At 45.5% G+C, this 24,149-nt stretch overlaps 3 protein-coding genes across 18 annotated transcripts in view; 1 reads left to right on the top strand and 2 right to left on the bottom strand.

Annotated features, from left to right (window-relative positions):
- Nucleotides 1-829: 829 nt before the first annotated feature.
- RCE1 (Ras converting CAAX endopeptidase 1) lies at nt 830-3,911 on the bottom strand. Of its 3 annotated transcripts, none has more exons than XM_027959703.3 (8): nt 3,704-3,911; nt 3,466-3,568; nt 3,290-3,373; nt 2,958-3,036; nt 2,302-2,469; nt 2,102-2,173; nt 1,781-1,843; nt 830-1,483 (listed from the first exon to the last, which is right to left on the bottom strand). In XM_027959703.3, exons 1-8 carry the CDS (start codon nt 3,886-3,888, stop codon nt 1,248-1,250), a joined length of 990 nt encoding a protein of 329 aa, XP_027815504.1. In that variant the 5' UTR covers nt 3,889-3,911; the 3' UTR covers nt 830-1,247. The 3 variants fall into 3 exon arrangements, with proteins under 3 accessions (XP_027815504.1, XP_027815506.1, XP_027815505.1); XM_027959705.3 differs by having other exon boundaries at nt 3,290-3,369; XM_027959704.3 differs by lacking the exon at nt 1,781-1,843.
- An 83-nt stretch (nt 3,912-3,994) lies between these two features.
- The window catches only part of LOC114110099 (uncharacterized), a 73,860-nt gene continuing 53,705 nt past the window's right edge, over nt 3,995-24,149 (top strand). Inside the window, exons 1-3 of one of the 3 annotated variants that reach the window (XM_060404118.1) lie at nt 3,995-4,026; nt 7,947-8,079; nt 8,727-8,867. The gene's annotated coding sequence lies outside the window, so the exon portion shown is untranslated. Of the gene's footprint in view, nt 4,085-7,946; nt 8,080-8,726; nt 8,868-24,149 lie in introns of all 3 variants that reach the window. The other 2 variants (XR_009597855.1, XM_060404119.1) reach the window with 2 other exon arrangements.
- TOP6BL (TOP6B like initiator of meiotic double strand breaks) overlaps nt 4,028-24,149 on the bottom strand; it is a 78,632-nt gene continuing 58,510 nt past the window's right edge. For 8 of the 12 annotated variants that reach the window (XM_060404113.1, XM_060404116.1, XM_060404109.1 and 5 more), the window contains 6 exons: nt 20,166-20,287; nt 18,574-18,684; nt 16,680-16,778; nt 7,985-8,063; nt 4,269-4,450; nt 4,028-4,183 (listed from right to left, as the gene is read on the bottom strand). In XM_060404113.1, coding sequence (XP_060260096.1) covers nt 4,118-4,183; nt 4,269-4,450; nt 7,985-8,063; nt 16,680-16,778; nt 18,574-18,684; nt 20,166-20,287 — 659 coding nt within the window. In that variant the 3' untranslated portion in view covers nt 4,028-4,117. Of the gene's footprint in view, nt 4,184-4,268; nt 4,451-7,775; nt 8,064-11,596; nt 12,136-12,157; nt 12,717-16,679; nt 16,779-18,573; nt 18,685-20,165; nt 20,288-24,149 lie in introns of those variants that run through there. The other 4 variants (XM_060404106.1, XM_060404107.1, XM_060404112.1 and 1 more) reach the window with 4 other exon arrangements.

Genomic DNA, 24,149 nt, shown 5'->3' with positions numbered 1-24,149 from the left:
GGCTTGGGGAGAGAAAAATTCACCAGCAAGGTCAGTACACACCTGTCACAAGGCCCGTTCATGAGCCAGTATAGTTTAGTCGTAGCCAACCTGGGGGCACCCTGGGGAGTGAATCCTTTTCTTCAACCGCCAGCCTCAGGGAAGGGGATTCATGACAACCTCAAGTCTAGAATGGGACCTAAAGGGATAATACTCTTTGATTAATGTTTTTAGAAAGTGTGTGTGGCAGGGAGAGGTGTCCTAGGGGCAGAGGAATGAGAACATAAGGACCATTCTAAAAACAAGAGGAAGAGCAAATAGAATACTGCCAGGTTCTAGAAAGAACCCTGAGTTACAGTGTTGCTGGGCCAGGCTGCACATGCTCTCTGGGCCTTTGCTCTGGGTTCTTCTAGGGGCCAAATGAGCACAGCGCGTGGCAGAGGTGGTGAGCCCCAGAACAGCCGCCCCTCCCCAGTGCCTGGGCTGACTCCTCTTCGGGTTAAACTTGCTTCCTCTGTGGCGTGAGGCTGGCAGACACCGGGAGGTCCTGGTGGAAGGCCCGCAGTGGACTATCCACCCTCTCAGAGGCTGGAGGCTCCATCGCTGCAGGCAGGGGGCCCAGATGAGCTGAGCCTGCACGTGCCACCTAGTCCCGCCTGGTGAGGACCTGGGGCCCGGCTCAGGAAGCACACTGAAGACTTAGGGCAGCCAGAGGCCCCATCCTGTCCAGTGCTCCGGGGACCTGGGCACAGGCAGACCTGCCTAGAGGTTAGTGTTCAGGGCAGGTTGGGGGCACGGAGCATGTTCTCAAGACCCCAAACAGACTAATCCCCAAAGGTCCAAGGCCATGTTACCCAAGTTAAATCTCTTTAATATCCCAATACAAAGTCCTGATGCAAAAAGACAATGAGAAAACCCTGGGAAGTTTGGGGGGGGTTCTGTAAATTCCACCCCCGAGCAGCTTTTCAGAGGCAGGGGGCACAGAGCAGCTCAGGGAAGCAGCAGGCCCCGGCGAGGCAGGAGTGCTCGGCTCCGGGGCCCCGCGTCCCTCACTCCCGGCTGCTCCTCGACCCTTTCAGGAGGGGCCACGTCCTGGGATGTCTGCTCCTTTCTCTTGGTCCCTGGGATTCAACTAGCTCTGGCTTCAATCCCCTACAAAAATTCCTGAGTTCTCGGGGCCTCCCATCAGCTCCTCCCCTGAAGTACTCCTTGACGGGGAGGGGCTGGGAAGCCCATGAGAGTTCATAGGAGTGTGTCCGGAGCGTGGGTCAGGAGCACAGGGGAGCCTCTGAGTCCCCTGCCCGCTCCAAAAGGACACAAAGGGGAAGGCTGCCGTAGAGCTTAGGGTCCGTGAGGGGCTGGAGCAGAAGCAGGAAGAGTCCCACACCCAGGGCATAGCCTGCCAGCAGGGGCCGCCTCTGCGGATGCTCCAGGGCTGCACACACGGCAGGAAAGCCCATGTAATTGCAGAAGGAGTGGCAGAGAACCGGCCCAATCAGGTGACCTGGGGAGGGAGACAGAGGAGTCCATGGAGCAGCCCCGCTACCTCCCAGGCCCTTCCAGGGCTAAGACCCTCATCCCCCGAAACAGGAGATCAACGGCCACCCATCCACCCTCACACACAGCCTCTGCTTCCTTCCACCTCTCAAACCGCACCAGGCAGAGGACCCTGGCTCAGCCTGTCTCAAGGACTGTGGGAGAAGAAACTTGTTGCTCCTAGAACAAACACAGATTCCCATTTTCCCACCCACTCCTGTGGGCCCTTGAGCCCCAGGGGACCCGTGAGAGACTGAGGACCAACCTGTGCGGATGAAGAGGAAAGCAGTGTAGGCACCGAAGACAGCTGTGTAGGAGAACTGGAACGCTGGAGACGGGGAGGCCTCGAGTGACCACACCTGCATGCCCTTCCTGCCCCAGCACTGCACACCCATCAGCCAGAGACACCCCCTTCCCCTGGCTGCCTGCCCCAACACCTAGGCTGTTCTCTACACCCCAAGCCCGTGGTCAGCAGCCCCTCCGATACTAGAGCCCTCAGTTCCCAACTCTTCCTCCAGAGCAACTATCAGGGACACCCTCACGCACCCAACCCAGGACTGCCCCAGGCCAGCTCTCTAGGACTCACCTGCAGACAGAAAGATGCTCCCCACACTGCTCTGGCGGAAACGAAGCTGCTCAAAAATGTGGTGAAAATGGGCTGAGAGGAAGATGAGAAGCAGGTCACACTCCTCCCAGCCTGCTGGACAGGCCCTCCCCTGGCCCCCATTTCCCATTCTTGGTTCCCTGCCAGGACCATCTCAACAGGACCAGGCATGACAAACTCACCAACTCCAAAGAAGAGTGGGCAGGTGAACACAGCAGGGCCCAGGCCCGTGCACGGCGCTAACATGGGCAGCATGCAGGCCCGGAACACCAGCTCCTCTGTCAGGGGGGCGATCACTTGGTTTCTCAGCCAACGCATATCTGTGAGGCAGCGGGCCCAGGAGCGAGGGGCTAGGGAGGGGATTCAAGACAAGCCATGAGAGACTAGCTGTTGAACAAAGTGACCCAGAGGCCTCAAGGGCCCCTCTCCCACAACCTCCCCTGGCCATAAATACTTGGGAGAACAGATTAAGATTCAAAGTTTATCAGACCTAGTATAAAACAATATCCCAAGGGGACTAAAAGGGAAAAGCAATAGTAGCTGAGGCAAAGTATCCTGACAGTAAATTCTGGAAACATCAAAACTTGCCCAGGACCAGTTCTCTTCTAGGAAACCAAGGTCAAGGGAAGCAACGGACAAGCTCTCCTGTCCACCCCAAATACTGCTAGGGGTTCCTACAGGCTTCACTGGACATTAGGAACGGACGACTAGAGGCCACCCGATATGTGTTCCCATTTTACTGCTGAGAAACAGAACATCTCAGGTCTTACCATAGCACACTGATCCCTTCTCATTATCCCGGACTGCCTACTTTTTTCCCTTGGCCCTGAGGACTCACCTAGGACAACCTTCAGGCCATCTGCCAGGTCACAGGGGCAATCCATGGAAAGCTGCATCAGTGGGCCCAAGAAAAGGATCTGAGGACAGAAAAACAGGAGCAATCAAAGGAAAGGCTCACAATCCTCTGCTCTTGCCCTGACACGGCATCAGATTTCAGGCTTCCCGTTTTCTGCCAGGATTTCCCACCTATGCATACCCGAGGGCCCTGGGCCATCTCACAATTCTTGTCTCTCACCAGTCAACAGCTGGGCACAACCAGGATTAGGAAAAAAAGGAGGGTCTCACTAACGACGAAGAGCAGAGAAGGAAAGACACAGCAGGAGCACTCACCATGGTCAGCAGCAGGGGCAGCAGCGCTGCTGGGAAAATGCCCTCCAGCCTGAATCCCATCAGGGTAAGCAGGGATGTGCCTGGCTGAGCCACAGGAAAGGGGGCATCAGTCTCTCTCCCTCCCCTGGAGTCCTGAGATCGCTCGCCCGCCGCCCTCTGCCCCGCCTCCTTCGCACCTGGATGCCTGTAAGTTCCCTCCAGAGTAGCACGCAGAGGGGCGAGAGACTTGACACCACCAGGACACTGGTGAAGCGCCGCTTTATGACTGCAGGATGGTCCCTAAGGAGGAGGCAGTAAGTTCAGGGGGCCCACGGCCACCCTTGAGGGCGCGGGCCCGCCCTCTCTTCGCCAAGTCCCGCCCACAGCCCCGCCCCGCGGAGGCGCGGGTTCCGGCCGCGCGCGCAGCCCCCGCACCTGGGCAGCTCGCTCTTCCAGACGTAGAGGCTGCCCACGTAGGAGCAGGCGAGGCTGAGACAAGAGAACACAGACACCCAGCAGCACAGTCCGGGGCCTGGACCGCCCAGAGCCGCCGCCTCGGGCTGCCGCTCTGGCCGCGACACCGACAGCAGGCGAAGCCCGTCCCCGCCCAGCGCCGCCATCGCGCCCGGACCCGCGGCGCGCCGCAGTGACGCGATCCCGCTGCCGCCCGGCCCGCGCCTGCCGGAAGCGTGGCTGACGTCATCCGACGGCGCGGTCCCCGTCCCCGCCCCCGTCCCGTCCCGACACTGAAGCAGAAGGTGCGCGTGCGGAGCAGGTTTATTGAAAAACGGAACAGGCGACCCCGGAGGCGGCTGGGTGGGTGTGGAAGCGCCGGGAAGGGCGCCAGGTTCAGGGCCCAGGCCCAGAACTCAGCCACTCGGACAGATTGGAAATTTCCTGCAGCCATACCGCGTCCTGCGGGAGGAAAGGGGACCTGGGGTGAGGACCCCTCGGCCGTGGCCGTGTCCCCGCCCTGCCGACTCGGCCTTAGCTCGGTTACCTCCAGGCCGCTCCCGGGGCCCGTCCTGCTTCTGCTAAAGGTCAGCGGGGCCGCGGTGGGCTCGGCGCGGCGCGAGGCGGCCTCTGACGGGCTCAGGGCCCCAGCAGAGCGGGAGGCCCCCGTCTCCTCCACGCCTAGGCTGCCTCTCTTGAGCCTCTTGTTTTCTGTTTGCTCGCCGGTCCCTAGGAGAAAACAAGCCCGCTCATCTCACTCCCCTGTCCTGTGCTGGAAAGACCCTTGGGGAAAGCCTGGGAGAAAGGAAGGAGTTAAGAGTCAGACTCTCTTAGCCCTCCCACCTCAGAAACCTTTCAGCTGGTCCTGTCCGCATTAAAACTGGGCAGCACCGGGTCTACAGGATCAGGCTGAGGCTGCACATTGGCTTCGGGGTCTCCCTGTCCCCACAGAGCTGGGCCCGGGAAGACACCTGGGATTGAACCAAGCCCTTACTTGGGTCTCGCGCCAAGGCGGTCACTTGACACGTTCCTCGTGGAGTCTGCACCATCCAGCTCCTCCCTACCTGCCGGAAAGCCAGGCCTCACCTCTCTCCCCCTTTGTTGCTGAGGCTTCATTTGGCAGTGCAGACTTTACTTTTGGGTCTATAGCTTTTTCCTGAGCAGGTCCTGGGAACGTAGATCAACAAGCTGTTCCCTAGGTGCAGCTCACAGATACTAGGAAGGGTGCCGTAGTGTGTACAAAGTCCAGGGGGTAAAACAGAAAGAAGCTGTTAACCATCTCTGTAAGTGAAGAATGGTTTCCTTGAGATGTCTGAGCTGGGTTTTGAAGAATGAACAGAAATACACTGGACTCACAAGGTAGAAGAAGGGAATTCCAGGCTGAAAGAGTTAGGCAAACACGCAAAGGCATTAAGCAGTATCCTACATAAAATGCAAGATGGGGATTCAAGGAGATGAATCTGAATGGGTTAGTGGGAATCAGGGCAGGCTAAGAAATGGATTTTTATTTATAGGAAACTGGAAGGCAGTGAATAAACATGAGGTAGATAGTTACTTTTGTATTTCAGAATGATCATTCATCAAACATGTGGTTTAGAGTCAAGTTAGAGGAGGGAAGCCCTCAAGAGCCCAGAAGTGAAGGCAGTGAGGATGGAGGAGTCGGAAGTATTCATAAGACTGAACTGACAGGCCTTGGTGGTAGACTGGATGTGAATCATTAGAATGAGGGCCATCTCACATGAATCTCAGGATTCTGATGTGAAAAACTAGATATGTCGACTGTGGTGCTGCTAACCCTGACACAGACTAAAGAAAGAAGAGCTGATCTTGGGTGTGTGTGCAGAGGGCAAGATACCAGGAGAGAGGAAGCTGACCATATGGGCCCACCATATGGAGCAGCCAAGTGAGCAGACAGGTCTCCATCTCAGAAGAGACCTGGACTCGTCATACCAACTGAGGAGTCTTGTTCCCAGAGGCAGGGGTCAGCGCCTGGGATGGAAAAGAGCAGCGAGGAAGGGGGTGCGGTGTGAGCACTGTTTGGGGGTGGCCAGAGGAAGCTAGTCGAAGAGAGAAGGTAAGAGATGAGGAGAACCTGGTGCATCACAGCCTCACAGTGCCAAGTGCTGCAGACAGTCCAGCCATGGTACAGATAAATGCACAATCAATTTGGTAATTAAGAGGCCCTCCCACACAAGAGCCGTGCAGTTCTGAGGCACAGGAAAAGCAGTGCCCTGGATTAGAGAGGAAACAAAAGAGAGACAAACGGAGTGCAGCTTGCTGCTTTGAGAATCCTAATCGCGGTGTGAGGGAGATGATGGGAGGAGTTCAAGATCATGGCGCTGTCCTTCTGAAGATGGACCTCCTGACGGGAAGAACTCAGAAAAAGAGTTGAAGGTACAGAAGGAATAACTGATGGCACGGAGAAAATGGACGGGGTAATGCCCCCTGGAGGGGTGGGTCCTGTGCTGATAAGGGTCTGGCAGTGGGCGGAGTACAAGTTGGGTGAGTTTATGGAAAAAAAGAGATTAGTAAGTGAAGTAGGAGGCTAAATCAGGAGGTTGGGTAGATTTTTAACAGAATGGAGTAGCCACTGAGGAGAAAGCCAGGAAGACTGGGAAGAACTGGCAAACTGAAGGCTCTTCAGGGAATGGATCTGAGGCGTCATACACTGTTGATTTTCTTCAGCATGGCTGCCAGTGTGGGACACAGGACTGATGACAACTCGAGGTGCAGCTTTGTAAGGCAGAGCGGCTCAAACACTCTTCTGGGGGGCGTCCACCAGATCATAAATATTCAGTAGAGAGAAAGCATGGGCTTTAAGGGCAGTAGGCTGAAATTCAGATCTTCCTCCTGCTAAGTACATCAGTGTTCCCCACCCCAAAGCGTCACTGTGAAAGACTGGTCACTAAAAGCTTAGCATCTCCCTGGGTCCACAGAAGGTGCTGAATAAAATGTTAATTTCTTTCTTCTAAAGAAAGTGAAAGTGTCGCTCAGTCGTGTCCCACTGTGCGACCCCATGGACTGTAGCCCGCCAGGCTCTGTCCGTGGGATTCTCCAGGCAAGAGTACTGGAGTGAGTTGCCATTTCCTCTTCCAGGGGATCTTCCTGACCCAGGGATTGAACCCTGGTCTCCAGAATTGCAGGCAGATTCTTTACCATCTGAGCCACCAGGGAAGCCCTCTTTCTTCTAAGGAAAGTACTTACTCTTTTGTCTTTTCACTGCACAAATACTGAATTGTGTGTGGTGAATACTGAATTGTGTTTGGTGATACACTTCCATTCTTTTAAATCTCCAAATCTAAATTTATACAAGCTTTCACTGCAGGGTTCTTTTCAGGAGGAACAGCCCCCACATTTAAAATATAATTCAGCAGAATGATTCAGAAACACATCTTAGACCTTAGCATAGACACCATGCAGCACATAGCTGTTAGCCTGGAAAGAGTTTCACCAACCAAGCATGATGCTGAAATCAGTCCCCCAGTTCCCTCAAGCCTGGGCACTGTTTTGTCTGACAGTACATCCCCACTGGTCTGGCCTGTTAGCCAGACTAGGCTCCCTGGGTTCGAGTTCTGGCTCTGTCATTTACGAGCTGTGCGAACTCAGGTAGGTTTACTGACATCTCTGGGCCTCGGTTTCCTCATCTGTAAAACGAGGATAATACTAGTACCATAGTATCGTTTTGAGAATTAAGAGCATTACTATATATAATACTTTTGGAATTCAGACTAGTGCCTGGCTCTTGCACCATACAGGTTCAGGCACCAGTGGCGATGATTCTTTTCACGTGCACACGTGCTGCTGCAGGCCCTGAAGGTGGTTCAAGTGTTGGAGGGAGGGGGTACAGACAGTAGAATCGCTGCTACGTCACACACACTCTCACCTCCCCTATAACGTTCATGGAGGTTGAGGGGGTGTCTGCACGCAGGAGCAGATTCCATAGCCCTATACAGAGCAGTAACCCAACCAGGGACAGCCACAGTGTCAATAGGGATGACTGAGAAAAGACACAAAAGAACTGACTGAACTGAGGGCCTCACCCCATCATGTGCAGCTATCTGTAACTATACAAACAGAAATTTCTAGACCTATTGTACCAGCTTTTGGTACAATAGCCACTGCCCCAGAACACCCTACTTGTGGGAGCCAGCCAGATCCTGGAAGGACACTGCTGTTGGTGTAAGGCGCAGTCTGAAATTCTGAAGTCACGGTTTTTACTTCCCAGCTTTGATCCGGGGCTCCCCTGAAAAGCTGAAATCCTACCTGCAAGGAGCTCCAGGCTGCCGTTCTCATGTGCCTTGTCCGTGTTCTGCTCTGCCTCATTTCTCTCTGGGAGCAGCTGCTTAAAAAATGAGAAGGTGAGTTCTGCAGAAGCACGAACAAGCCCCAGTGAGGCCACATGCCTGGTGGCTTTGTGGACCCTCCGCGGCTTTCCTCCCTCACCTGGACCCTCTCTGCCTCCTGGCTCATGAGCCCCCTCCCCAGCTCCCACCCTCAAGGCTTCCTTCTTCCTTCCGAGCTCTTGCAGCTGACTCCAGGCAGTTCCTTCCTCTCTGAGGTCCGGTCGCTCATCTACTATCTGCTCTGCTCCTTGGGTTCTGAGATAGGCACTGCACGCCCCTTTCATCATTTTATGTATTTATGTCCATTTTCTACATCTTAAATTCCTTGAAGAGTAAGGAAATGGCACCTCACTCCAGTATTCTTGCCTGGAAAATCCCATGGACGGAGGAGCCTGGTAGGCTACAGTCCATGGGGTCGCAAAGAGTCGGACACGACTGAGCGACTTCACTTTCATCATGTCTGTATCTCTTTTAAAGCTAGCACAGTGCCTTGCACAGGGTAAGTGCTAAACAAATGACTGACTGAGGTCAAACATGGGAAGCCACAGGGCACATTGTAGAGTCTTATATATCCTGCAATCCAGGAGACCTGGGCTCGATTCCTGGGTTGGGAAGATTCCCTGGAGAAGGAACTGGCAACCCACACCAGTATTCTTCCCTAGAGAATCCCCATGGACAGAAGAGGCTGACAGGCTGCAATCCACAGGGTCGCAAGAGTCGGACACGACACCACCACCACCACCACCACCACCATAGCCTTTCAGAGCCCTGCTGTTTGGTTCAATTTGGACAGAGAAACAAAGGTCAGAACCCAATCCTCTGAGCTATTTGTTTTTCAATACAAGTATATAAAAACAGGTATCCTCTGCATCAAAATTAAAAACTTTTGTGCTTCAAGGGAAGTGAAAAGTCAGCACACAAGAATGGGAAAAAATATTAGAAGATCGTATCTGATAAAGGACTTGTATCCAGAATAAAGAACTCGTAGTTCAACTGTAAAATAACAACCTAATTTAAAAATGGGTTTGACACAATTTGAATAGACATTTCTCCAGAGAGGTAAATGGCCAATAAGCACATGAAAAGATGCTCAACATCATTGTTCTTTAGGGATATGCAGATCAAAGCCACTATGAGGTACTACTTCATACCCAGTGTGATGGTGGTAGTGGTAATAATAGATAATAACTGTTGATAAGGATGGGGAAAAGTTGGAACCATTATACAGTGCTGGTGGGAAAGTAAAGTAATGCAGCCAGTTTGGAAAACAGTTTTGAGTTATCATGAAAAAGTGAAAAAAGTGTTAGTCGTTCAGTCGTGTCTTGACTCTTTGCAACTGCATGAACTGTGACCTGCCAGGCTCCATGGTCCATGGAATTATCCAGGCAAGAATACTGGAGTGGGTAGCCATTTCGTTCTCCAGGGGATCTTCCTGAGCCAGGGATCAAACCCACGTCTCCTGCACTGCAGGCAGATTCTTTATTGTCTGAGCCACCAGATTATATCATATGACCCAGCAATTCTCCTCCTAGCTATCTGCCAAACAATTATAAACATATGTCTACACACAAAAAATGTTTACAGCAGCATTAGTCATAATAGCCAAAAAGTGGAAATAACATGTCCATCAGCTGATGAATGGATTTTAAAATGTGGTATGGACTATTACTAAAATGAGCAATGGACTATTACTCAACTGTAAAAAGGAATGAAGTACTATTATCTGTTATAACGTGGATGATGAGCCTTGAAAACATTACACTAAGTGAAAAAAGCCAGACACAAAAATCCACTCATTGTACAATCCTATTTGTACGAAATACCCAGTATAGGCAAACCCATTGAGAGAAAAGTAAATTAGTGGTTGCCAGGGGACAGGAGATAGGAGAACTGAGGCTGACTGCAACTTAGGTACAGTTTGTTTTTTTTTTGGTATGATGGAGATGTGGAATTTAGTGGTGATGGTTGGAAAACACAGTGAATATACTTAAAACCACTGAACCACTGAATTTGTATAAATGGTAAATTTTATAGTATGTGAACTATAATTCAATAAAAATGCATTCCATCATATGTTGTTTACTAAAGCAAGTTTTGATTTTTAAGTAATTATACTCCAAGGAACATAGAAGAGTTAAAGATGCCCTTAAAGCTGTGAAAAAAGAAATAGTATTAGGAAAATTTCCAAACATTTTTTTCCTTCTTTGAAAGAAAGCTTATTCTACTTCACTCCATCCTAGAAAATCTCATGTAATAGACAAACCTTTACCTTATCTTGAAACTGGTCACACCAAAGAAATATCTAAATTCAGATATAAATCTCAGAGTTCCAGGGGGATCTTGAAAACCCCCCATTCATCATCAGTTCCCCAGGTGAGGCAGCCCTCTCCACAGGGTAGACCTCCTTGAATTTAACACTCTATCAGACATTATTCTGATCTACCACCAGGAAATGATACCTTTCCTTAGAAAGTTCTTCCTGCTACTGCTCCTACTTATTCTGGATTTAAGTTTTTAGTCCCCACACTCAAATGTGACAGTTAGCCCAAGATTACTGTCTTGTCTCATGGCCCACTGTCCTCTGTTACAACACTGAGGCTTAAAATCTCCACTCCTGGAGTGACCTTTCCACAAATATCTTCTATAAAACTCTAAATATTCTTTCATTTCTTCCATTTCTCTATAAACTATACAATAGCTGTAGATGGTTTTATTCTATATTACTCAAGAGGTCAGCTATTCTACTTCGCCTGCTTAGAAGTGGAAACTGAGGGACTGGTCCAGAGGTAAAAGAATTGGACCTAGCATCATTGTTCTTGTAGTTTTTAGCTATAGCCACTAGGTGCCACTCATGTGCCAGTAACAAGCTATCACTAAATGGCCATTATCAGAGGGAGCTCGTAATGATCTTGAGTAAAGAAGTATGCATTCTACTTGATGCCTTTGGTCACTGTTATCTTCCCAGGCTTGTGACCCAGTCCTATATGGTAAAAATGTTACTAGGCTTCAGATCTAGGAGCCCTCATTATAAATCCTAGACTTGCCATTTACTGACTGTGTGATTCTGGGCAAATTAGAAAAGTTGTCTAACCAGTTTCTTCATCTATAAAATGGGAAAACTACAACCTACCTCATAGGATTTTTGTGGAGACTAAAGTGGAAATCTTGGCACAGATTAGGGATTCAATAAATGATCCCTCCTTCCAAGACCTATCACTACTGTGTAAGACTAGCCATCTGCCAAGTTTATTGGGCTATAAATGGCCCTGAGGCTATGAGCCATCACTACAGCAACACAAAGGGGCAAAGGAGGTCAGATCATCTCCTTTTCAGATCTCGCTCGGTTATCAGAGAGGCCCAAGCAAGAGGACTTCCCAGGCTGGAACACTTTTAGATCCTGCCCATTTCCCAGGCGCCGTGATAATGCTACACGCCTTACCCTCGACCTATGCCTAGAAACTTGAAGCTGTGGATGGCTGTAGTGAATTGAGCAGTGGCTCCCCCAAAGATATGTTCAGGTCTTGACCACCAGTACTTGTGAATGTGACTTTATTTGGGAAAAGGGTCTTTGACATAATTTAGGATCTCAAGACAAGATCATTGTGGATTTACAGAGGGCCCCAAGTCCAATGACAGGTGTCCTTATCAGAGAAAAGCAGAGGGATATTTGAGAGACAAAGAGGAACAGCCATATGGAGTTGTGTGACCACAAGTCAAGGAACAGCTGGGGCCACCAGGGCTGGAAGGGGTAAGGAAGGATTCTCCCCTTGAGCCAGTGGAGGGAGCGTGGTCCTGCCAACACCTTGTTTCAGACTTCTGGACTCCAGAACTGAGAGATAATAAATTCCTTTTGTTTTTAAGTTCCCAGATTTATGGTAATTTGTTACAATATCCATGGGAAACTGATATAATGGGTAATAGCCTTTATTTGCTCAAGTTGTGGGCAGCAGTTTCCCAGGTTGCAGGGAAAGCAGAAAGAGTATTTTCAGTGAGCCAGCTGATGCTTTCCCAGGAAGGTGCTTCCTAGCCGGGATGCACAGTGTGGTGAAGGTGGCACTTAAAGGGGCCTCCCTGTTACAAAGCAGAGGAGGACGGGCAAATCCATGAAACACTGTAATTTTTTTACAGCAGCTTTACTGAGATATAACTTGCATACAAATAATAAATTGCATCTTTATAAAATACAATTTGATAAGTTCTGGCATATGTATTAATACATGTGAAACATCACTATATCAAGATAATGAGCATATCCATCACCCTGAAAAGTTTCTTCTGCCCTTCATAACTCCTCACTCCAACTCCTATACCTCCCATCTGTAAACAACCACTGGTCTGTAACTATACAGTAACTGGCATTTTATAGAATTGTATATAAATTCAGTGAAGCACCATGTACTCTTGTATTTTCAGGTTTTCTCATTCAGCATGGCTGTTTAGAGATTCATCCAACCTATTGTGTATCACAAGTTCATTCCTTTCATTGCTGAGTAGTATTCCATTGAATGGATATGCCACAGTTTGTATATTCATTTACCTGTTGACACTGGGTTGTTCCCAGTTTGGGGATTACAGATATGGTAGATGTGCCATGAACACCGGTGCAGACATTTCTGTGTGGACATATGCTTTCATTTCTCTTGGGTAAACACCTAGAAGTAGAATGGCTAGGTTGTGTGGTAAGTGTTTATATACCTTTTTAAGAAACTGCCAAACTGTTCTTCAAAGTGGTGGTATCATTTTTCATTCCTACAGTTAGGCTATAACAGTTCCAGTTCCTGTTCCTGCACATCCTTGCCAGCACCTGGTATGGTTAGTCTTCTTATTCTAAGTACATGTGAAATGTTACTTGATTGTGGATTTCATTTGTACGTCCCTAATGACTAATGATGTTGAGCATATTTCTGTATGTTTATTTGCTGTTGTATATCTTCTTTTGTAAAATGTGTGTTCAAATGTTTTGCCAATTAAACAAATTGGGTTGTTTATTTTCTTACCAGTGAGCTTTGAGAGTTTTAAAATAATCTGAATATGATGGTAAAATTTTTAACTAAAAATTCAACTTCTTTAATAGTATAAAGCTGCAGGTATAGAAGCTATTTCTTCTTGCGTGAACTTTGGTAATTTATGTCTTTCAAGGAAATTTCCATTTAATCTAAATTGTCAAATTTAGTGTAATATTCATAATATTCCCTGATAATCTTTTAATATTTGATGCCACTTCTCTAATTTCTGATATTAGTGGCAATTTGTGTCTTCTCTCATTAATCATCTTTCTCAATGAATCACCTTTATGTTTCATTGATTTTTTTCTCTATTGTTTTTCTGTTTTACTGACTTCCACTCTAATCTTTATTATTTCATATTTCTCTTTATGTTTAATTTGCTCTTCTTACTCTAGTTGAAGTTGGAAGCTTCACTGTATGTCATTGTTTTTTATTTGTTTTTAAGGACACATTTTTTTTTCATATTTGATTTTTGGGACACTTTTGTTGGATAAAGAATCCTAGATTGACAGGTTATTTTTTTTCAGTATTATAACTCCGTTTTCTTCTAGCTTATATAGCTTATGATGAGAAACTTGCTGTAAACCTTATCTTTGTAACAAAAGAAGGGTTTTGGTGTTTTGTTCTTGTTGGGGTTTTTCTGGTCTCTGTTTTATTTCTACCACCACTGGTTTTAACCAATTTAATTATGATGTACCTTGGTGTGGTTTTCCTTGTTTCTTGGGCTGGTTTAAGATTCTTGGATGTGTATAATTTATACATTCCATCAAATTTGGAAACATTTCTGCCATTATTTCTTCAAACATGTTTTCTGCCTCTGCTGCTTCTTCAGATTCTCTAACTGTACATGGGTTAGGCTTTTCAAAGCTATCCTACACCTCACAGAGGCTTAGTGCTCTATTCTGCTTATTCTAACCCCTGTGTTCAGCTTCAGTTTCTACTGCCTTATGTTTTTCCCTAAGCAATGTGCCACTGATGCTAGTGGTGGAGTCAGTATAATTTTCACCTTGGAGACATTTGCTTTCACCTTAGAATTTGTTTGGGGCCTTTTTTATACCATTCATATCTCTAACTAATATGTCCAACCTTTTATCTAGCTTCCTGAACATATGGAATACAATTATGAGAATAACTGGTTTTTTACTAATTTTATCTTGCATGTCAGTTCTGGATCAGTTTTGACTGATCAATCAGCTGAGTTTTCTCTTCATTGTGGGCTGTATTTTCCAGCTTCATAGCATGCTTGTGAATTTTTTTATTAGATTCAAGGCGGTATGAACATTATCTTGGTGGGTGCTGTATAATTTTGTATTCTTATATTCTTTCTTTGAAAATATATTCACTTGGCTGCGTGGGGTCCGCATGGCGGGACGTGGGGTCTTCCTGCGGCACATGGGCTCTCTCAGCAGTTGTGGCGCGTGGGCTCCGGAGCACATGGGCCTCAGCAGTGGTGGCGCTTGTGCTCTCTAGTGTGGCACAAGCTCTGGAGCACACATGGGCTTGACAGCTGCACCAGGGGGTTATTTGCTCTGTGGCATGAGGGTTCTGAGCTCCCTGACCAGGGATTGAACCCATGTTCCCTGCATGACAAGGCAGATTCTTAACCACTGGACCATCAGGGAAGTCCCCCTTATAAATATTTTTGAACTTTTCTCTGAAATGCCACTGAATTAGTTGGAAATCACTTGATCCTTTTAGGTCTTGCTTCTGCTTTTGAGCTTTGTTAAGCAGAACCAAGGAGTGTTTATTGTAGATGTAATTTCTTTCCATTTCTGAGGCAAGACTATTGGCATTTTCAGTTTAGTTCAGTTCAGTTGCTCAGTCGTGTCCGATTCTTTGCGACCCCATGAATTGCAGCACACCAGGCCTCCCTGTCCATCACCATCTCCCGGAGTTCACTCAGACTCACGTCCATCGAGTCCGTGATGCCATCCAGCCATCTCATCCTCAGTCGTTCCCTTCTCCTCCTGCCCCCAATCCCTCCCAGCATCAGAGTCTTTTCCAATGAGTCAACTCTTTGCATGAGGTGGCCAAAGTACTGGAGTTTCAGCTTTAGCATCATTCCTTCCAAAGAAATCCCAGGGTTGATCTCCTTCAGAATGGACTGGTTGGATCTCCTGGCAGTCCAAGGGACTCTCAAGAGTCTTGCTTCAGTTGTGTCCAACTCTTTGTGACCCATGGATTGTAGCCTGCTAGGCTCCTCTGTCCATAGGATTTCCCAGACAAGAATACTGGAGTGGGTTGCCACGCCCTTCTCCAGGGGACTTTCCCGTCCAGCAATCTCCTGGGAGAGAACCCACATCTTCTGTGTCTCCTGCACTGCAGGAGTTTTCTTTACCACTGAGCCACCAGGGAAGCCCACTATCTTACCTGGTGCTCCATAAATTATAAGACTTTCTTCTCTGGTTCACGGGAATAAGCACTATTCCTAGCCCTGTGTAAGCTTTGCTTATTGTTCCCTTTCATCCTTCTGAGTGGTTCTTTACCTGGACAGTTTTTTCACATGAATGAACTGATCAGTATTCAACTGAATACTAAAGACAGGAACCTCAGTGAGCTCTCTCTTCTCTGCTACTCTGCCCTGAAAACTTGAGCTGCATTGGCATCCCTGGATTCCCAGCTTCATATACTCAATTCAGGGAGACCACTGGGCTCTGCCTGGATTCCCTCTCCCTGTTCCACGGCCTCTGTACTTTCTCTAGGTGGTGTGTGAGGGCAATCATAAAGCTCAATTCATTTGCTTTCCGTCTCTCAAGAATGACTATCCCATCCATTTTCTGAGGTCCAGTGTCTTCAGAACCATTGTTTCATATGTTTTACTTTTCGTTATTGTCCAGATTTTTGGTTGTTTCAGGCAAGAGGGTAAATCTGGTCCCTGTTACTCTATCTTGGCCAAACGCCACAGCATAATAATTTCCCTGTTAATCTCTTTTATTTACTCATCTTATACTTCAATTCCAAAAAAGTCAATACTGCTGATTATTGCCAAGAAAGTCAGAAAGGTATGCTTCAGCTTGAACACTATTACTACCTACACCGAGAATCAGGAAACATATAAAATATCCCAAATATGATTTCTCTTCACTCATTAGAGGAGCCGGTAACTATCTGACCCCCATGAGGGCAGAGACGCCAACTAATATAATTCTATATCTCTGGTATCCAAAAAGGTGAACAGATAAAAGTATGTTTTTTATTTGGCAAAACTAAACATAAGAATTCCATCATATCATCATCATCATAAAGGTAGCTATGTGCTAGCAGTTCACATAATTCTCTTATTCAGACCCTACAGCAGTCATTCTGGGTATGCATCCTTTTCATTTTACTGCTACAGAAGCTGAGAGTTGGAATAAATAGCTTCTATAATAATACCATGCAACTAGGCAGTGGCAGAAATGGAATTCAAGTGACATTGCTAATCATGCTCTTAACCTCTATGTAATATTACGTTCTGTGAAGTTTTTCTAAACCACAGGCTACCCTGCTGAACGGCTACCCTCAGACTGTGCAGTCTAAAGCAGTATACCTAACCCCTGTGTATTCAGGTTTCTCATATATCAATGTGGGAGATTTTCACCAAAGTACTGGTTATTACTTTACACTTACCTGCTTCACCTCATGTGAGCAGTGGTAAAGAAATCGGTGCTGGGTGACCTCCTGAAATGATTTATGCAGCTTGGTCCCAAATTCCTGTGTGTCAGCTGCCTAAAAAGGGCCAGAGATAGAACATGCTGAGTTCCAGGACTGGCAACCAAAGGGTGAGTACCCACAGGAAGTTTATATGGGGAGAGGATGAGACAGATAGAAAGGCAAACCAATGACATCCTTCATGTTGTATTAGAAGTTTCCCTAGTTCCAATGGACACAGGGTAAGCAGAAGGAAGGTCGGGGATACTTGACATGAGACAGGCAGTTATGGGTCCTATATATCTTCCAGATTCTGTTACCTAAGTGAGATCGATCACACAAGGTCTTTGTTCTTCTATCTCTATAGGAGATTATATATCCCAGAGAGCCATCTGTCTGTGAAGAGGTTACATAAACTGCTTTCCTCTAAAACAAGTTCCAAGAGAGCAAAGGTGTCTACTGAACAACTAAGGCTGTTATAGGAACTTTTTCCCCCCAGATAAATCTTTCAGGGAGGAAAGAACAGTAATATAGTTTGCATCTATAAGGAATGGGTAACAGCCTCAACTTTAGTGTAGAATTGTAGGATACTAGAGTTAAAGGGGACCTGAGTAGTCTCCTAATACAACACACTGTTACAGATGAGAAAACTAAAATTCAAACAGGAGAGGTGACCTACCTAAGATCTCACAGCCAGTTAGTATGAAAGTCAGGGCTAACTTTAGGATCGCCAGTATAGTATCCTTCTCAATACCTTGTGCTACCCACATGACCCAGAAAGGTGAAGCTGTGAGAAGATGCACTAGATTATTAAGGTGTTATACATTTTGACCCATTAACTCCATTTACAGAATTTTTTTCTAGGAAATGATTCAAAAGAAGCAAGATATCACATACAGGTATTAACTGAACTATTTATTGGCAGAAAGAATGTAAACAGCTTAAATATCTGTCAGTAGGGGAATGGTTTATTAAATTATATTAAACCAACACAGTGGAATATTGGTTAACCAGTATTTTAAGACTGTTGAAACAAGGGAAAAAGTCAAATTATATATTAATATAGAATACTTTGGCTATAATTATATAATATATGAGATAAATATGCAAAATTTAAGTGATGAAGTTTATTAATTATTTAAAATTTTGTGTATATTACACAATTTCCTCAAGAGAAAAGTACACCAAATGAAGCAACTGACATGGAATGAATGTGTTACCCCACTGATACCAGTTGGTCAACACACATTGGAAGGGGGGAAGGGAGGGAAGAAACCAACATTTATTAAAGGATCTACCATGTGTTACACATTCACATTTAGCCCTCAACTTCATAATGGCCCTGTGACATACTACTATTTTTTCTAATTTGTAGAGGAACCACAGAAAAGCTCAGTACAGGCCTAAGTCCATATAGTACAGGCCAAACCATTCCCCTACTGACATATAGCTAATAAGTAAATGAGTCAAGATCTGAACTCAGGCCTCTGATTCCAGACCTTATTACACTATTCCAAACTGCCAAACATATGTATGCTTATGGCTGCTCAGTTATTTCCAGTGTAGTCTGTCACCACGATGTAATAGAACACTCTTCAGTAAGAAACTGGGACTTGTGACCTAATCCTAGCTCTGCTTGTAACTATCTGTGACCTAAAGGAAACAGAAATCCTAAATAACTTGTTTTCTCATTTATAAAATAGTACATACATCACTGTCTATCCAATGAACACATCATAAAACACTTACTTAGGTAGAATCATAGTAGGATCAAATTAAATAATGTTTCTAAGAGCACTGCACGTATTACTAAGAAAGGTAGCAGAATGTCATTAAAATGCCACACCTGTAAGCATCTCCAATCCTTACCAACCTGAAGCGTCTGAAGGCAGGTCTTTCGGAAGCTGCTGTTTGTGCTTCCAGTCATAATACTCATGATGGAATCCACAGCCACTGACAGTGAGGCTTGTAGTTTCTGATGAGCCTAGGGAACGAAACAAGGCAGAGGGAGACCATATAGTTTATAACAATCCCAAACTGCTGGTTCAGCGAATCCTAAAAGGACCAAATATCTGAGTCAGAGCAGGATTTCAACAATGCTTCCCCTTCCACCAACAATACTTACTGAGATCGTGACATATAAAGGACACTTAAGGAATTTAAATACATTAAAAATGTTATCTCCTTTCACAGAGGTGACTTACTGACAGATACATTCAGAAAAGACAAGCAGTAAGACACTGGGCAATGAAGCAGATATACTTACCATTAAAAACAAAACGTTTCAAGCTTTACTCTTTTAGTGTGGTGGTTTTCTGCTTGAAAAGGAGGCCATATTAAGTAATAAATGTGTTACCAAAAGTATACAAGATGGAGGAATTCAGAAAGCCAGATATGAAGACAAAGTGCTGCTATAAAGGATTAGCAAATGGAGAGAGAATTTAAGATGCACTGAAACAGTAGCTGTAGAAGCATGTGTGAGAAGGGGAAACACATAGATAAGACAGAGGTGCACTGATAGAAACTTCTATGCATAGAATAGATAAATAAAGAGGTCCTACTGTATAATCTAGAGAACTATATTTAATATCCTGTGATAAACAATGGAATAGAATTTTTCTTTAAAAAAGCATGTATATGTATGTATAACTGAATCATTCTGCTGTACAGCAGTAATTAATACAACCTTATAAATTAACTATACTTCAATTAAAAAATTTCAGGCTAAGTGCATGTGCTATCAATTTGTCTAGAACTTATGGTCAGAATAATAAAGCACTTCAGTGTGTGAGAGAAAGAAGACATTAATGGCACTGTAAGTTAATATACAAAGATAGTTCAATGGGAATGCATGTAAGAATTAAAGATTTTAAAATTTAAAAAATAAAAAACTAAAATTAAAAAAAAATAAAAATAAAAAAATTAAAAAATTAAAAAAAAAGCAAACAAAAAAAAAAAACAAAGATAGTTCAAGGTGTAAATCTCCCTAGAATTAATATAGAGTCCTGAGTTCAGTGTGTACTGTTCCTCTTTTATAAATGTTTTCCTATCCCCTGGTATATAGGAGTGGTGAAAACCAACTGATGGGCAAGCAGAACCAAGCCCATTATAGCCCATTATGCTTGTGAAAAAACACAATGACAGTCAGTCACATGTTCCAAAAAGAAAATAAAACTTGCTCTCAAAAAAAAAAAAGGTTTGTTATCAGTCATTTTCCCCGCCTATTATTTTGCCCCTCTTTACTCAAACTCACCTACAAGGAGGTAAGACTAAGCAAGTGGTTACAGTGATCCATCTAAGCTAAAGCCTGAGTTCCAAGGCTAGAGGCAGTTTATAAGATCCACCCAGGTGATGAAAGAGAAGAGGAAGAAGCATTAAGGGAGGAAGGGCTCTCAGCCCCCACCTGCCAGATACCCTGTCTTTCTCTGAGAGAGAGGAGGGTAAAGGGAGCGGTGAATCTCTTACCTTGACTGCCTGGCGATGCTGCTCCAAGGCCCGGGCCACAGCGGCCTGGATGCACCCTTGCACCACGCTGTGGCTCTCCCTGAGGATGGCCCGGAGATGAGCTGAGAGCAAAGTGTGGACTCCTGAGGAGAGGGAGAATGTTGGTAACCTTGAGTGAGAATGACCACTTCAAGACTGCTGTTCATGTGCTCTGAGTCAGGGCTGAGGATGGGAAAGAGGCCTCTTGACAGAAGAGGCCACTTCCACCCATCCACAAATAATTGCTTTTTTAGACAAAAAAAACCCCACAACTTACAAACCTACCCAGTTTCCACTTACAAAGGACAGAAAGCTCACTAAAAGTGCAGAATATTATGTTTGAAGAATCAGATGAAGGATCCTCTTTAATTCACATCAGAAACAGAAATATACACAACATACTCTAAACAGTGATACCAGTGACTCCAGAAGGAAAGGAAACGCCTCCTGGAGAGTATGTCTAACTCTATTTAGAGTGTCACTGCTGGTGAGCACGACTGTTACTGTCAGGGTATCAAAGATGCCTCAGAACTGCTGGTATAGTCTTTTTACTTATTTATTTTTATCTGTTTGGAGCTGCACTGGGTCATCACTGATGCGCTGGTTTTTCTCTAGTTGTGGTGCGTGGGGGCTACTCTTCGGTGCAGTGCACCGGCTCTAGGCACAGGCTTCAGCGGTTGCAGCACGTGGGCTCAGCAGTTGTGGCTCCCAGGCTCCTTGGCACAGGCTCAGTAGTCGTGGTGCACGGGCTCAGCGGCTCCACAGCAAGTGGGATCCTCCCCAACCAGGGATCAAACCTGTGTCCCCTGCATTGGCAGGCAGATTTTTAACCACTGGACCACCAGGGAAGTTCTGGTATAGTCTTTTCAAATGGGGGATTATCTCTGATAAAGTAACCACAGGCACCACTGCTCAGCATCCTTCAGAAAAGCTAACACGTGAGATTGATGGGAAAACACATCATTAAACAATACGTTAGCAATGATGATCCTAATACAACCAATAGAGGAAGACAAATTTACTTTTCAGGGTACCTGGAGAAAATGCTTCTTAATCTTTCTTTTTTGGTGCTTTTCTACTCTGGATGGTCTGTTCAAAGGTAAGGCTGGCATGCTTTTCTCAGGGCTGTATTTAAAATGGAAGTCAGAAGAGACATTTTCTACCACAAGGCACCATGATGCTTTCCTGGAGGGGAAGGTAATATGTGCTCTGCTCAAAAGGGGTCTGGAACTGGAGTCAACATAGATTCCACGGTCAATTCTACTACCAACTAATAGTGACCACGTCACTTCAAACGTTTCTCATTTTATTGCAGAAAGTGGCTTTTACCACTTGCTATCATGGGTATTCTGTGCAGATAAACTGGGATAATACATAGGAAGTGTTTTGGGATGTACATTGCAATACTCAGAAAATATCACTATTGCTATGACAATATCATTTGGATTACTATTTTCTATAGTTTGGTCCTAAGAATAGCCTTAAGAAATCAGTTAGACCTCCTTTGAAAGCAGTCATTTAATTGAAAAGCTATAGTTTCATTCCTAAAACTGCTTATACCACCAGATGCCTTTAAAACTGTGGCAAAATAAGGAGTTAATCATAGAAAAGTTACCATGACAAGGTAGGCAGAAGGCCAATTCAGTGATTTTTTTTTAAGACACATGGAAACAGACTGTAGTTCTGCACAATCTGTTTCCTAAAAGGAGCTCTGGAGAAAGCTTTCAAGGATATGAAAAAGAGGGGAAAAAGAAAAAATCACTACATAATCTATAAAATTACTACATGTGTCTATATCTACCTACCCTTATAGTGCATCTTCTTCAAAAGCTAGTCCTAAACTCTCAGGAAATTTTATTTCCTGTCTAAGGAAATTTTATTTATTTTTAAAAATTTATTTATCTTTTGCTGCACCTCACGGCATGCAGAACTTCCCTGACCAGGGACTGAACCCCAACCTGCTGCAGTGGAAGCACAGAATCTGAACCACTGGACCACCAGGGAAGCCCCAGAAATTTTAAGATAATAACTCTCTGCTTACTGATGCAGTGATGAATTTCAATTTAATCTAATACTTAGTACAACTACCTGAAATGCCGCAGGCCTTCAGAGTCAAACTAAACAGGTATGCAAACTAGTACAGTTCTAGAAGAATGATAAGTAACCCTGGTTTCTGAGGAAGTATGTGTAATAGGATTCAGAATGGGGTACCAGACTTTATGTAATCCTAGGGAAGACTGACGGAGAAGGCAATGGCACCCCACTCCAGTACTCCTGCCTGGAGAATCCCATGGACGGAGGAGCCTGGTGGGCTGCAGTCCATGGGGTCGCTGAGGGTTGGACACGACTGAGTGACTTCACTTTCACTTTTCACTTTCATGCATTGGAGAAGGAAATGGCACCCCACTCCAGTACTCCTGCCTGGAGAATCCCAGGGACGGGGGAGCCTGGTGGGCTGCCGTCTATGGGGTCACACAGAGTCGGACACGACTGAAGTGACTTAGCAGCAGCAGCAGGGAAGACTGAACATAGCAGACCTAAAAAAAAAAAAAAAAGCCTAAAAATACTAGATCTTACACCTGAAGAGGGTCTTTAGACTTGGAAGGGCTTTGATAGCTTCTCATCCAACAATCTCATGTTAAATATATGAAAAGGAAGGATCAGATAATTCATGTGACTTGCTTCCCAAAAGTCATTAAGGAATTTGCTAGCAGAACTAAAAATTAACCCCAGATCTCTTGATTGTATCCTGAAGTCCTTTCCACCATACTAAGCTGCTTCTTTTAAGAGCTTCTGTCCAGGTGAGCAGAAGCAGGTAACAAACAGCCCTAGGCATTTTCACGTTTGACCTCCTAGTTGGAAGCCTCACAGATTGTCTCTCTTCTACGTTCCCATTCCAGCATCTTAATGAATGGAACAGTGGGGCACCAGGGAACACCAGCTCTTCAAAGAGCTGCAAGCCAGAGCCCAGGAAAGCAGTGCTTCTCTCCTAAAGAATATCACATGGTGGGGAAAAGTAGGAGAGGCATGGAAGCTTGGCAGCAGGAAGAATCCCACAAGTTCAACAAATAACTGGCACAGTCAATGTCAGCTCTTTTGATCTGAGGTTGTAAGCTGTCTCATTTCTCTTATGACTCAGTGGGAACAGGGCCACACCAAACAGCACTGGAATGCCTAGAGAGTAAAGTCTCAAGAAAAAACAGTGGCCCACAAAGGAAGAATAACATAGAAACACGTCAGGAGCCCCAAAAGGGAGGTTTGTGAACATTTCCCCAGACACTTAGAAGTTCCACTTCTTGGTACTTCCTTCAGAGTTTCAGAGGGCACTGAGAAACACTTAAATTTATGTCACAGACTTTATTGGATTAAAATGCATAAGCCACTCTTATTTGCTCAGTCACTAAGTCATGTCCGACTTTGCAACCCCATGGACTACAGCATGCCAGGTTTCTGTCCTTCACTATCTCCCAGAGTTTGCTCAAACTCATGTCCACTGAGTTACTGATGCCATCCAATCATCTCACACTCTGTCGTCCCCTTTGCCTCCTGCCCTCAATCTTTCCCAGCATCAGGGTCTTTTCCAATGAGCTGGCTGTTCACATCAGGTGGCCAAAGTATTGGAGCTTCAGCTTCAGCATCAGTCGTTCCAATGAGTATTCAGGGTTGATTTCCTTTAGGATTGACTGGTTTGATTTCCTTGCAGCCCAAGGGACTCTCAAGAGCCTTCTCCAGCATCACAATTCAAAAGCATCAACTCTTACATTCAGTGGTTTTCAAATTGTACCATGTTTAGGAATCACCTGAGAATTTTGTTAAAAAAGCATATTCCTGAGCCATACAGATGTTTACATTAGCAAAACTGAGTAAATCCTTGCCCAGGACGCTGCACATTTTCAAATACTCCAGGTGATTCTGATTATGCACGTGTTTCATGCAGCACAAAACAGGATGTAAATCACAGCTTTA

Source organism: Ovis aries, chromosome 21 (assembly GCF_016772045.2).
Source record: "Ovis aries strain OAR_USU_Benz2616 breed Rambouillet chromosome 21, ARS-UI_Ramb_v3.0, whole genome shotgun sequence".
NCBI lineage: Eukaryota > Metazoa > Chordata > Mammalia > Artiodactyla > Bovidae > Ovis > Ovis aries.
This window is presented reverse-complemented; position numbering and strand designations above follow the sequence as displayed.

Bases quoted from the DNA above. Each gene is read 5' to 3' on its own strand.
- RCE1 (XM_027959703.3), bottom strand. From the start codon at position 3,888: ATGGCGGCGCTGGGCGGGGACGGGCTTCGCCTGCTGTCGGTGTCGCGG. The intron at 2,174-2,301 runs GTGAGTTTGTCA...TCTTCCTCTCAG, and splicing joins CCCACTCTTCTTTGGAGTTG to CCCATTTTCACCACATTTTT. The intron at 1,844-2,101 runs GTGAGTCCTAGA...CCCCGTCTCCAG, and splicing joins GAGCATCTTTCTGTCTGCAG to CGTTCCAGTTCTCCTACACA.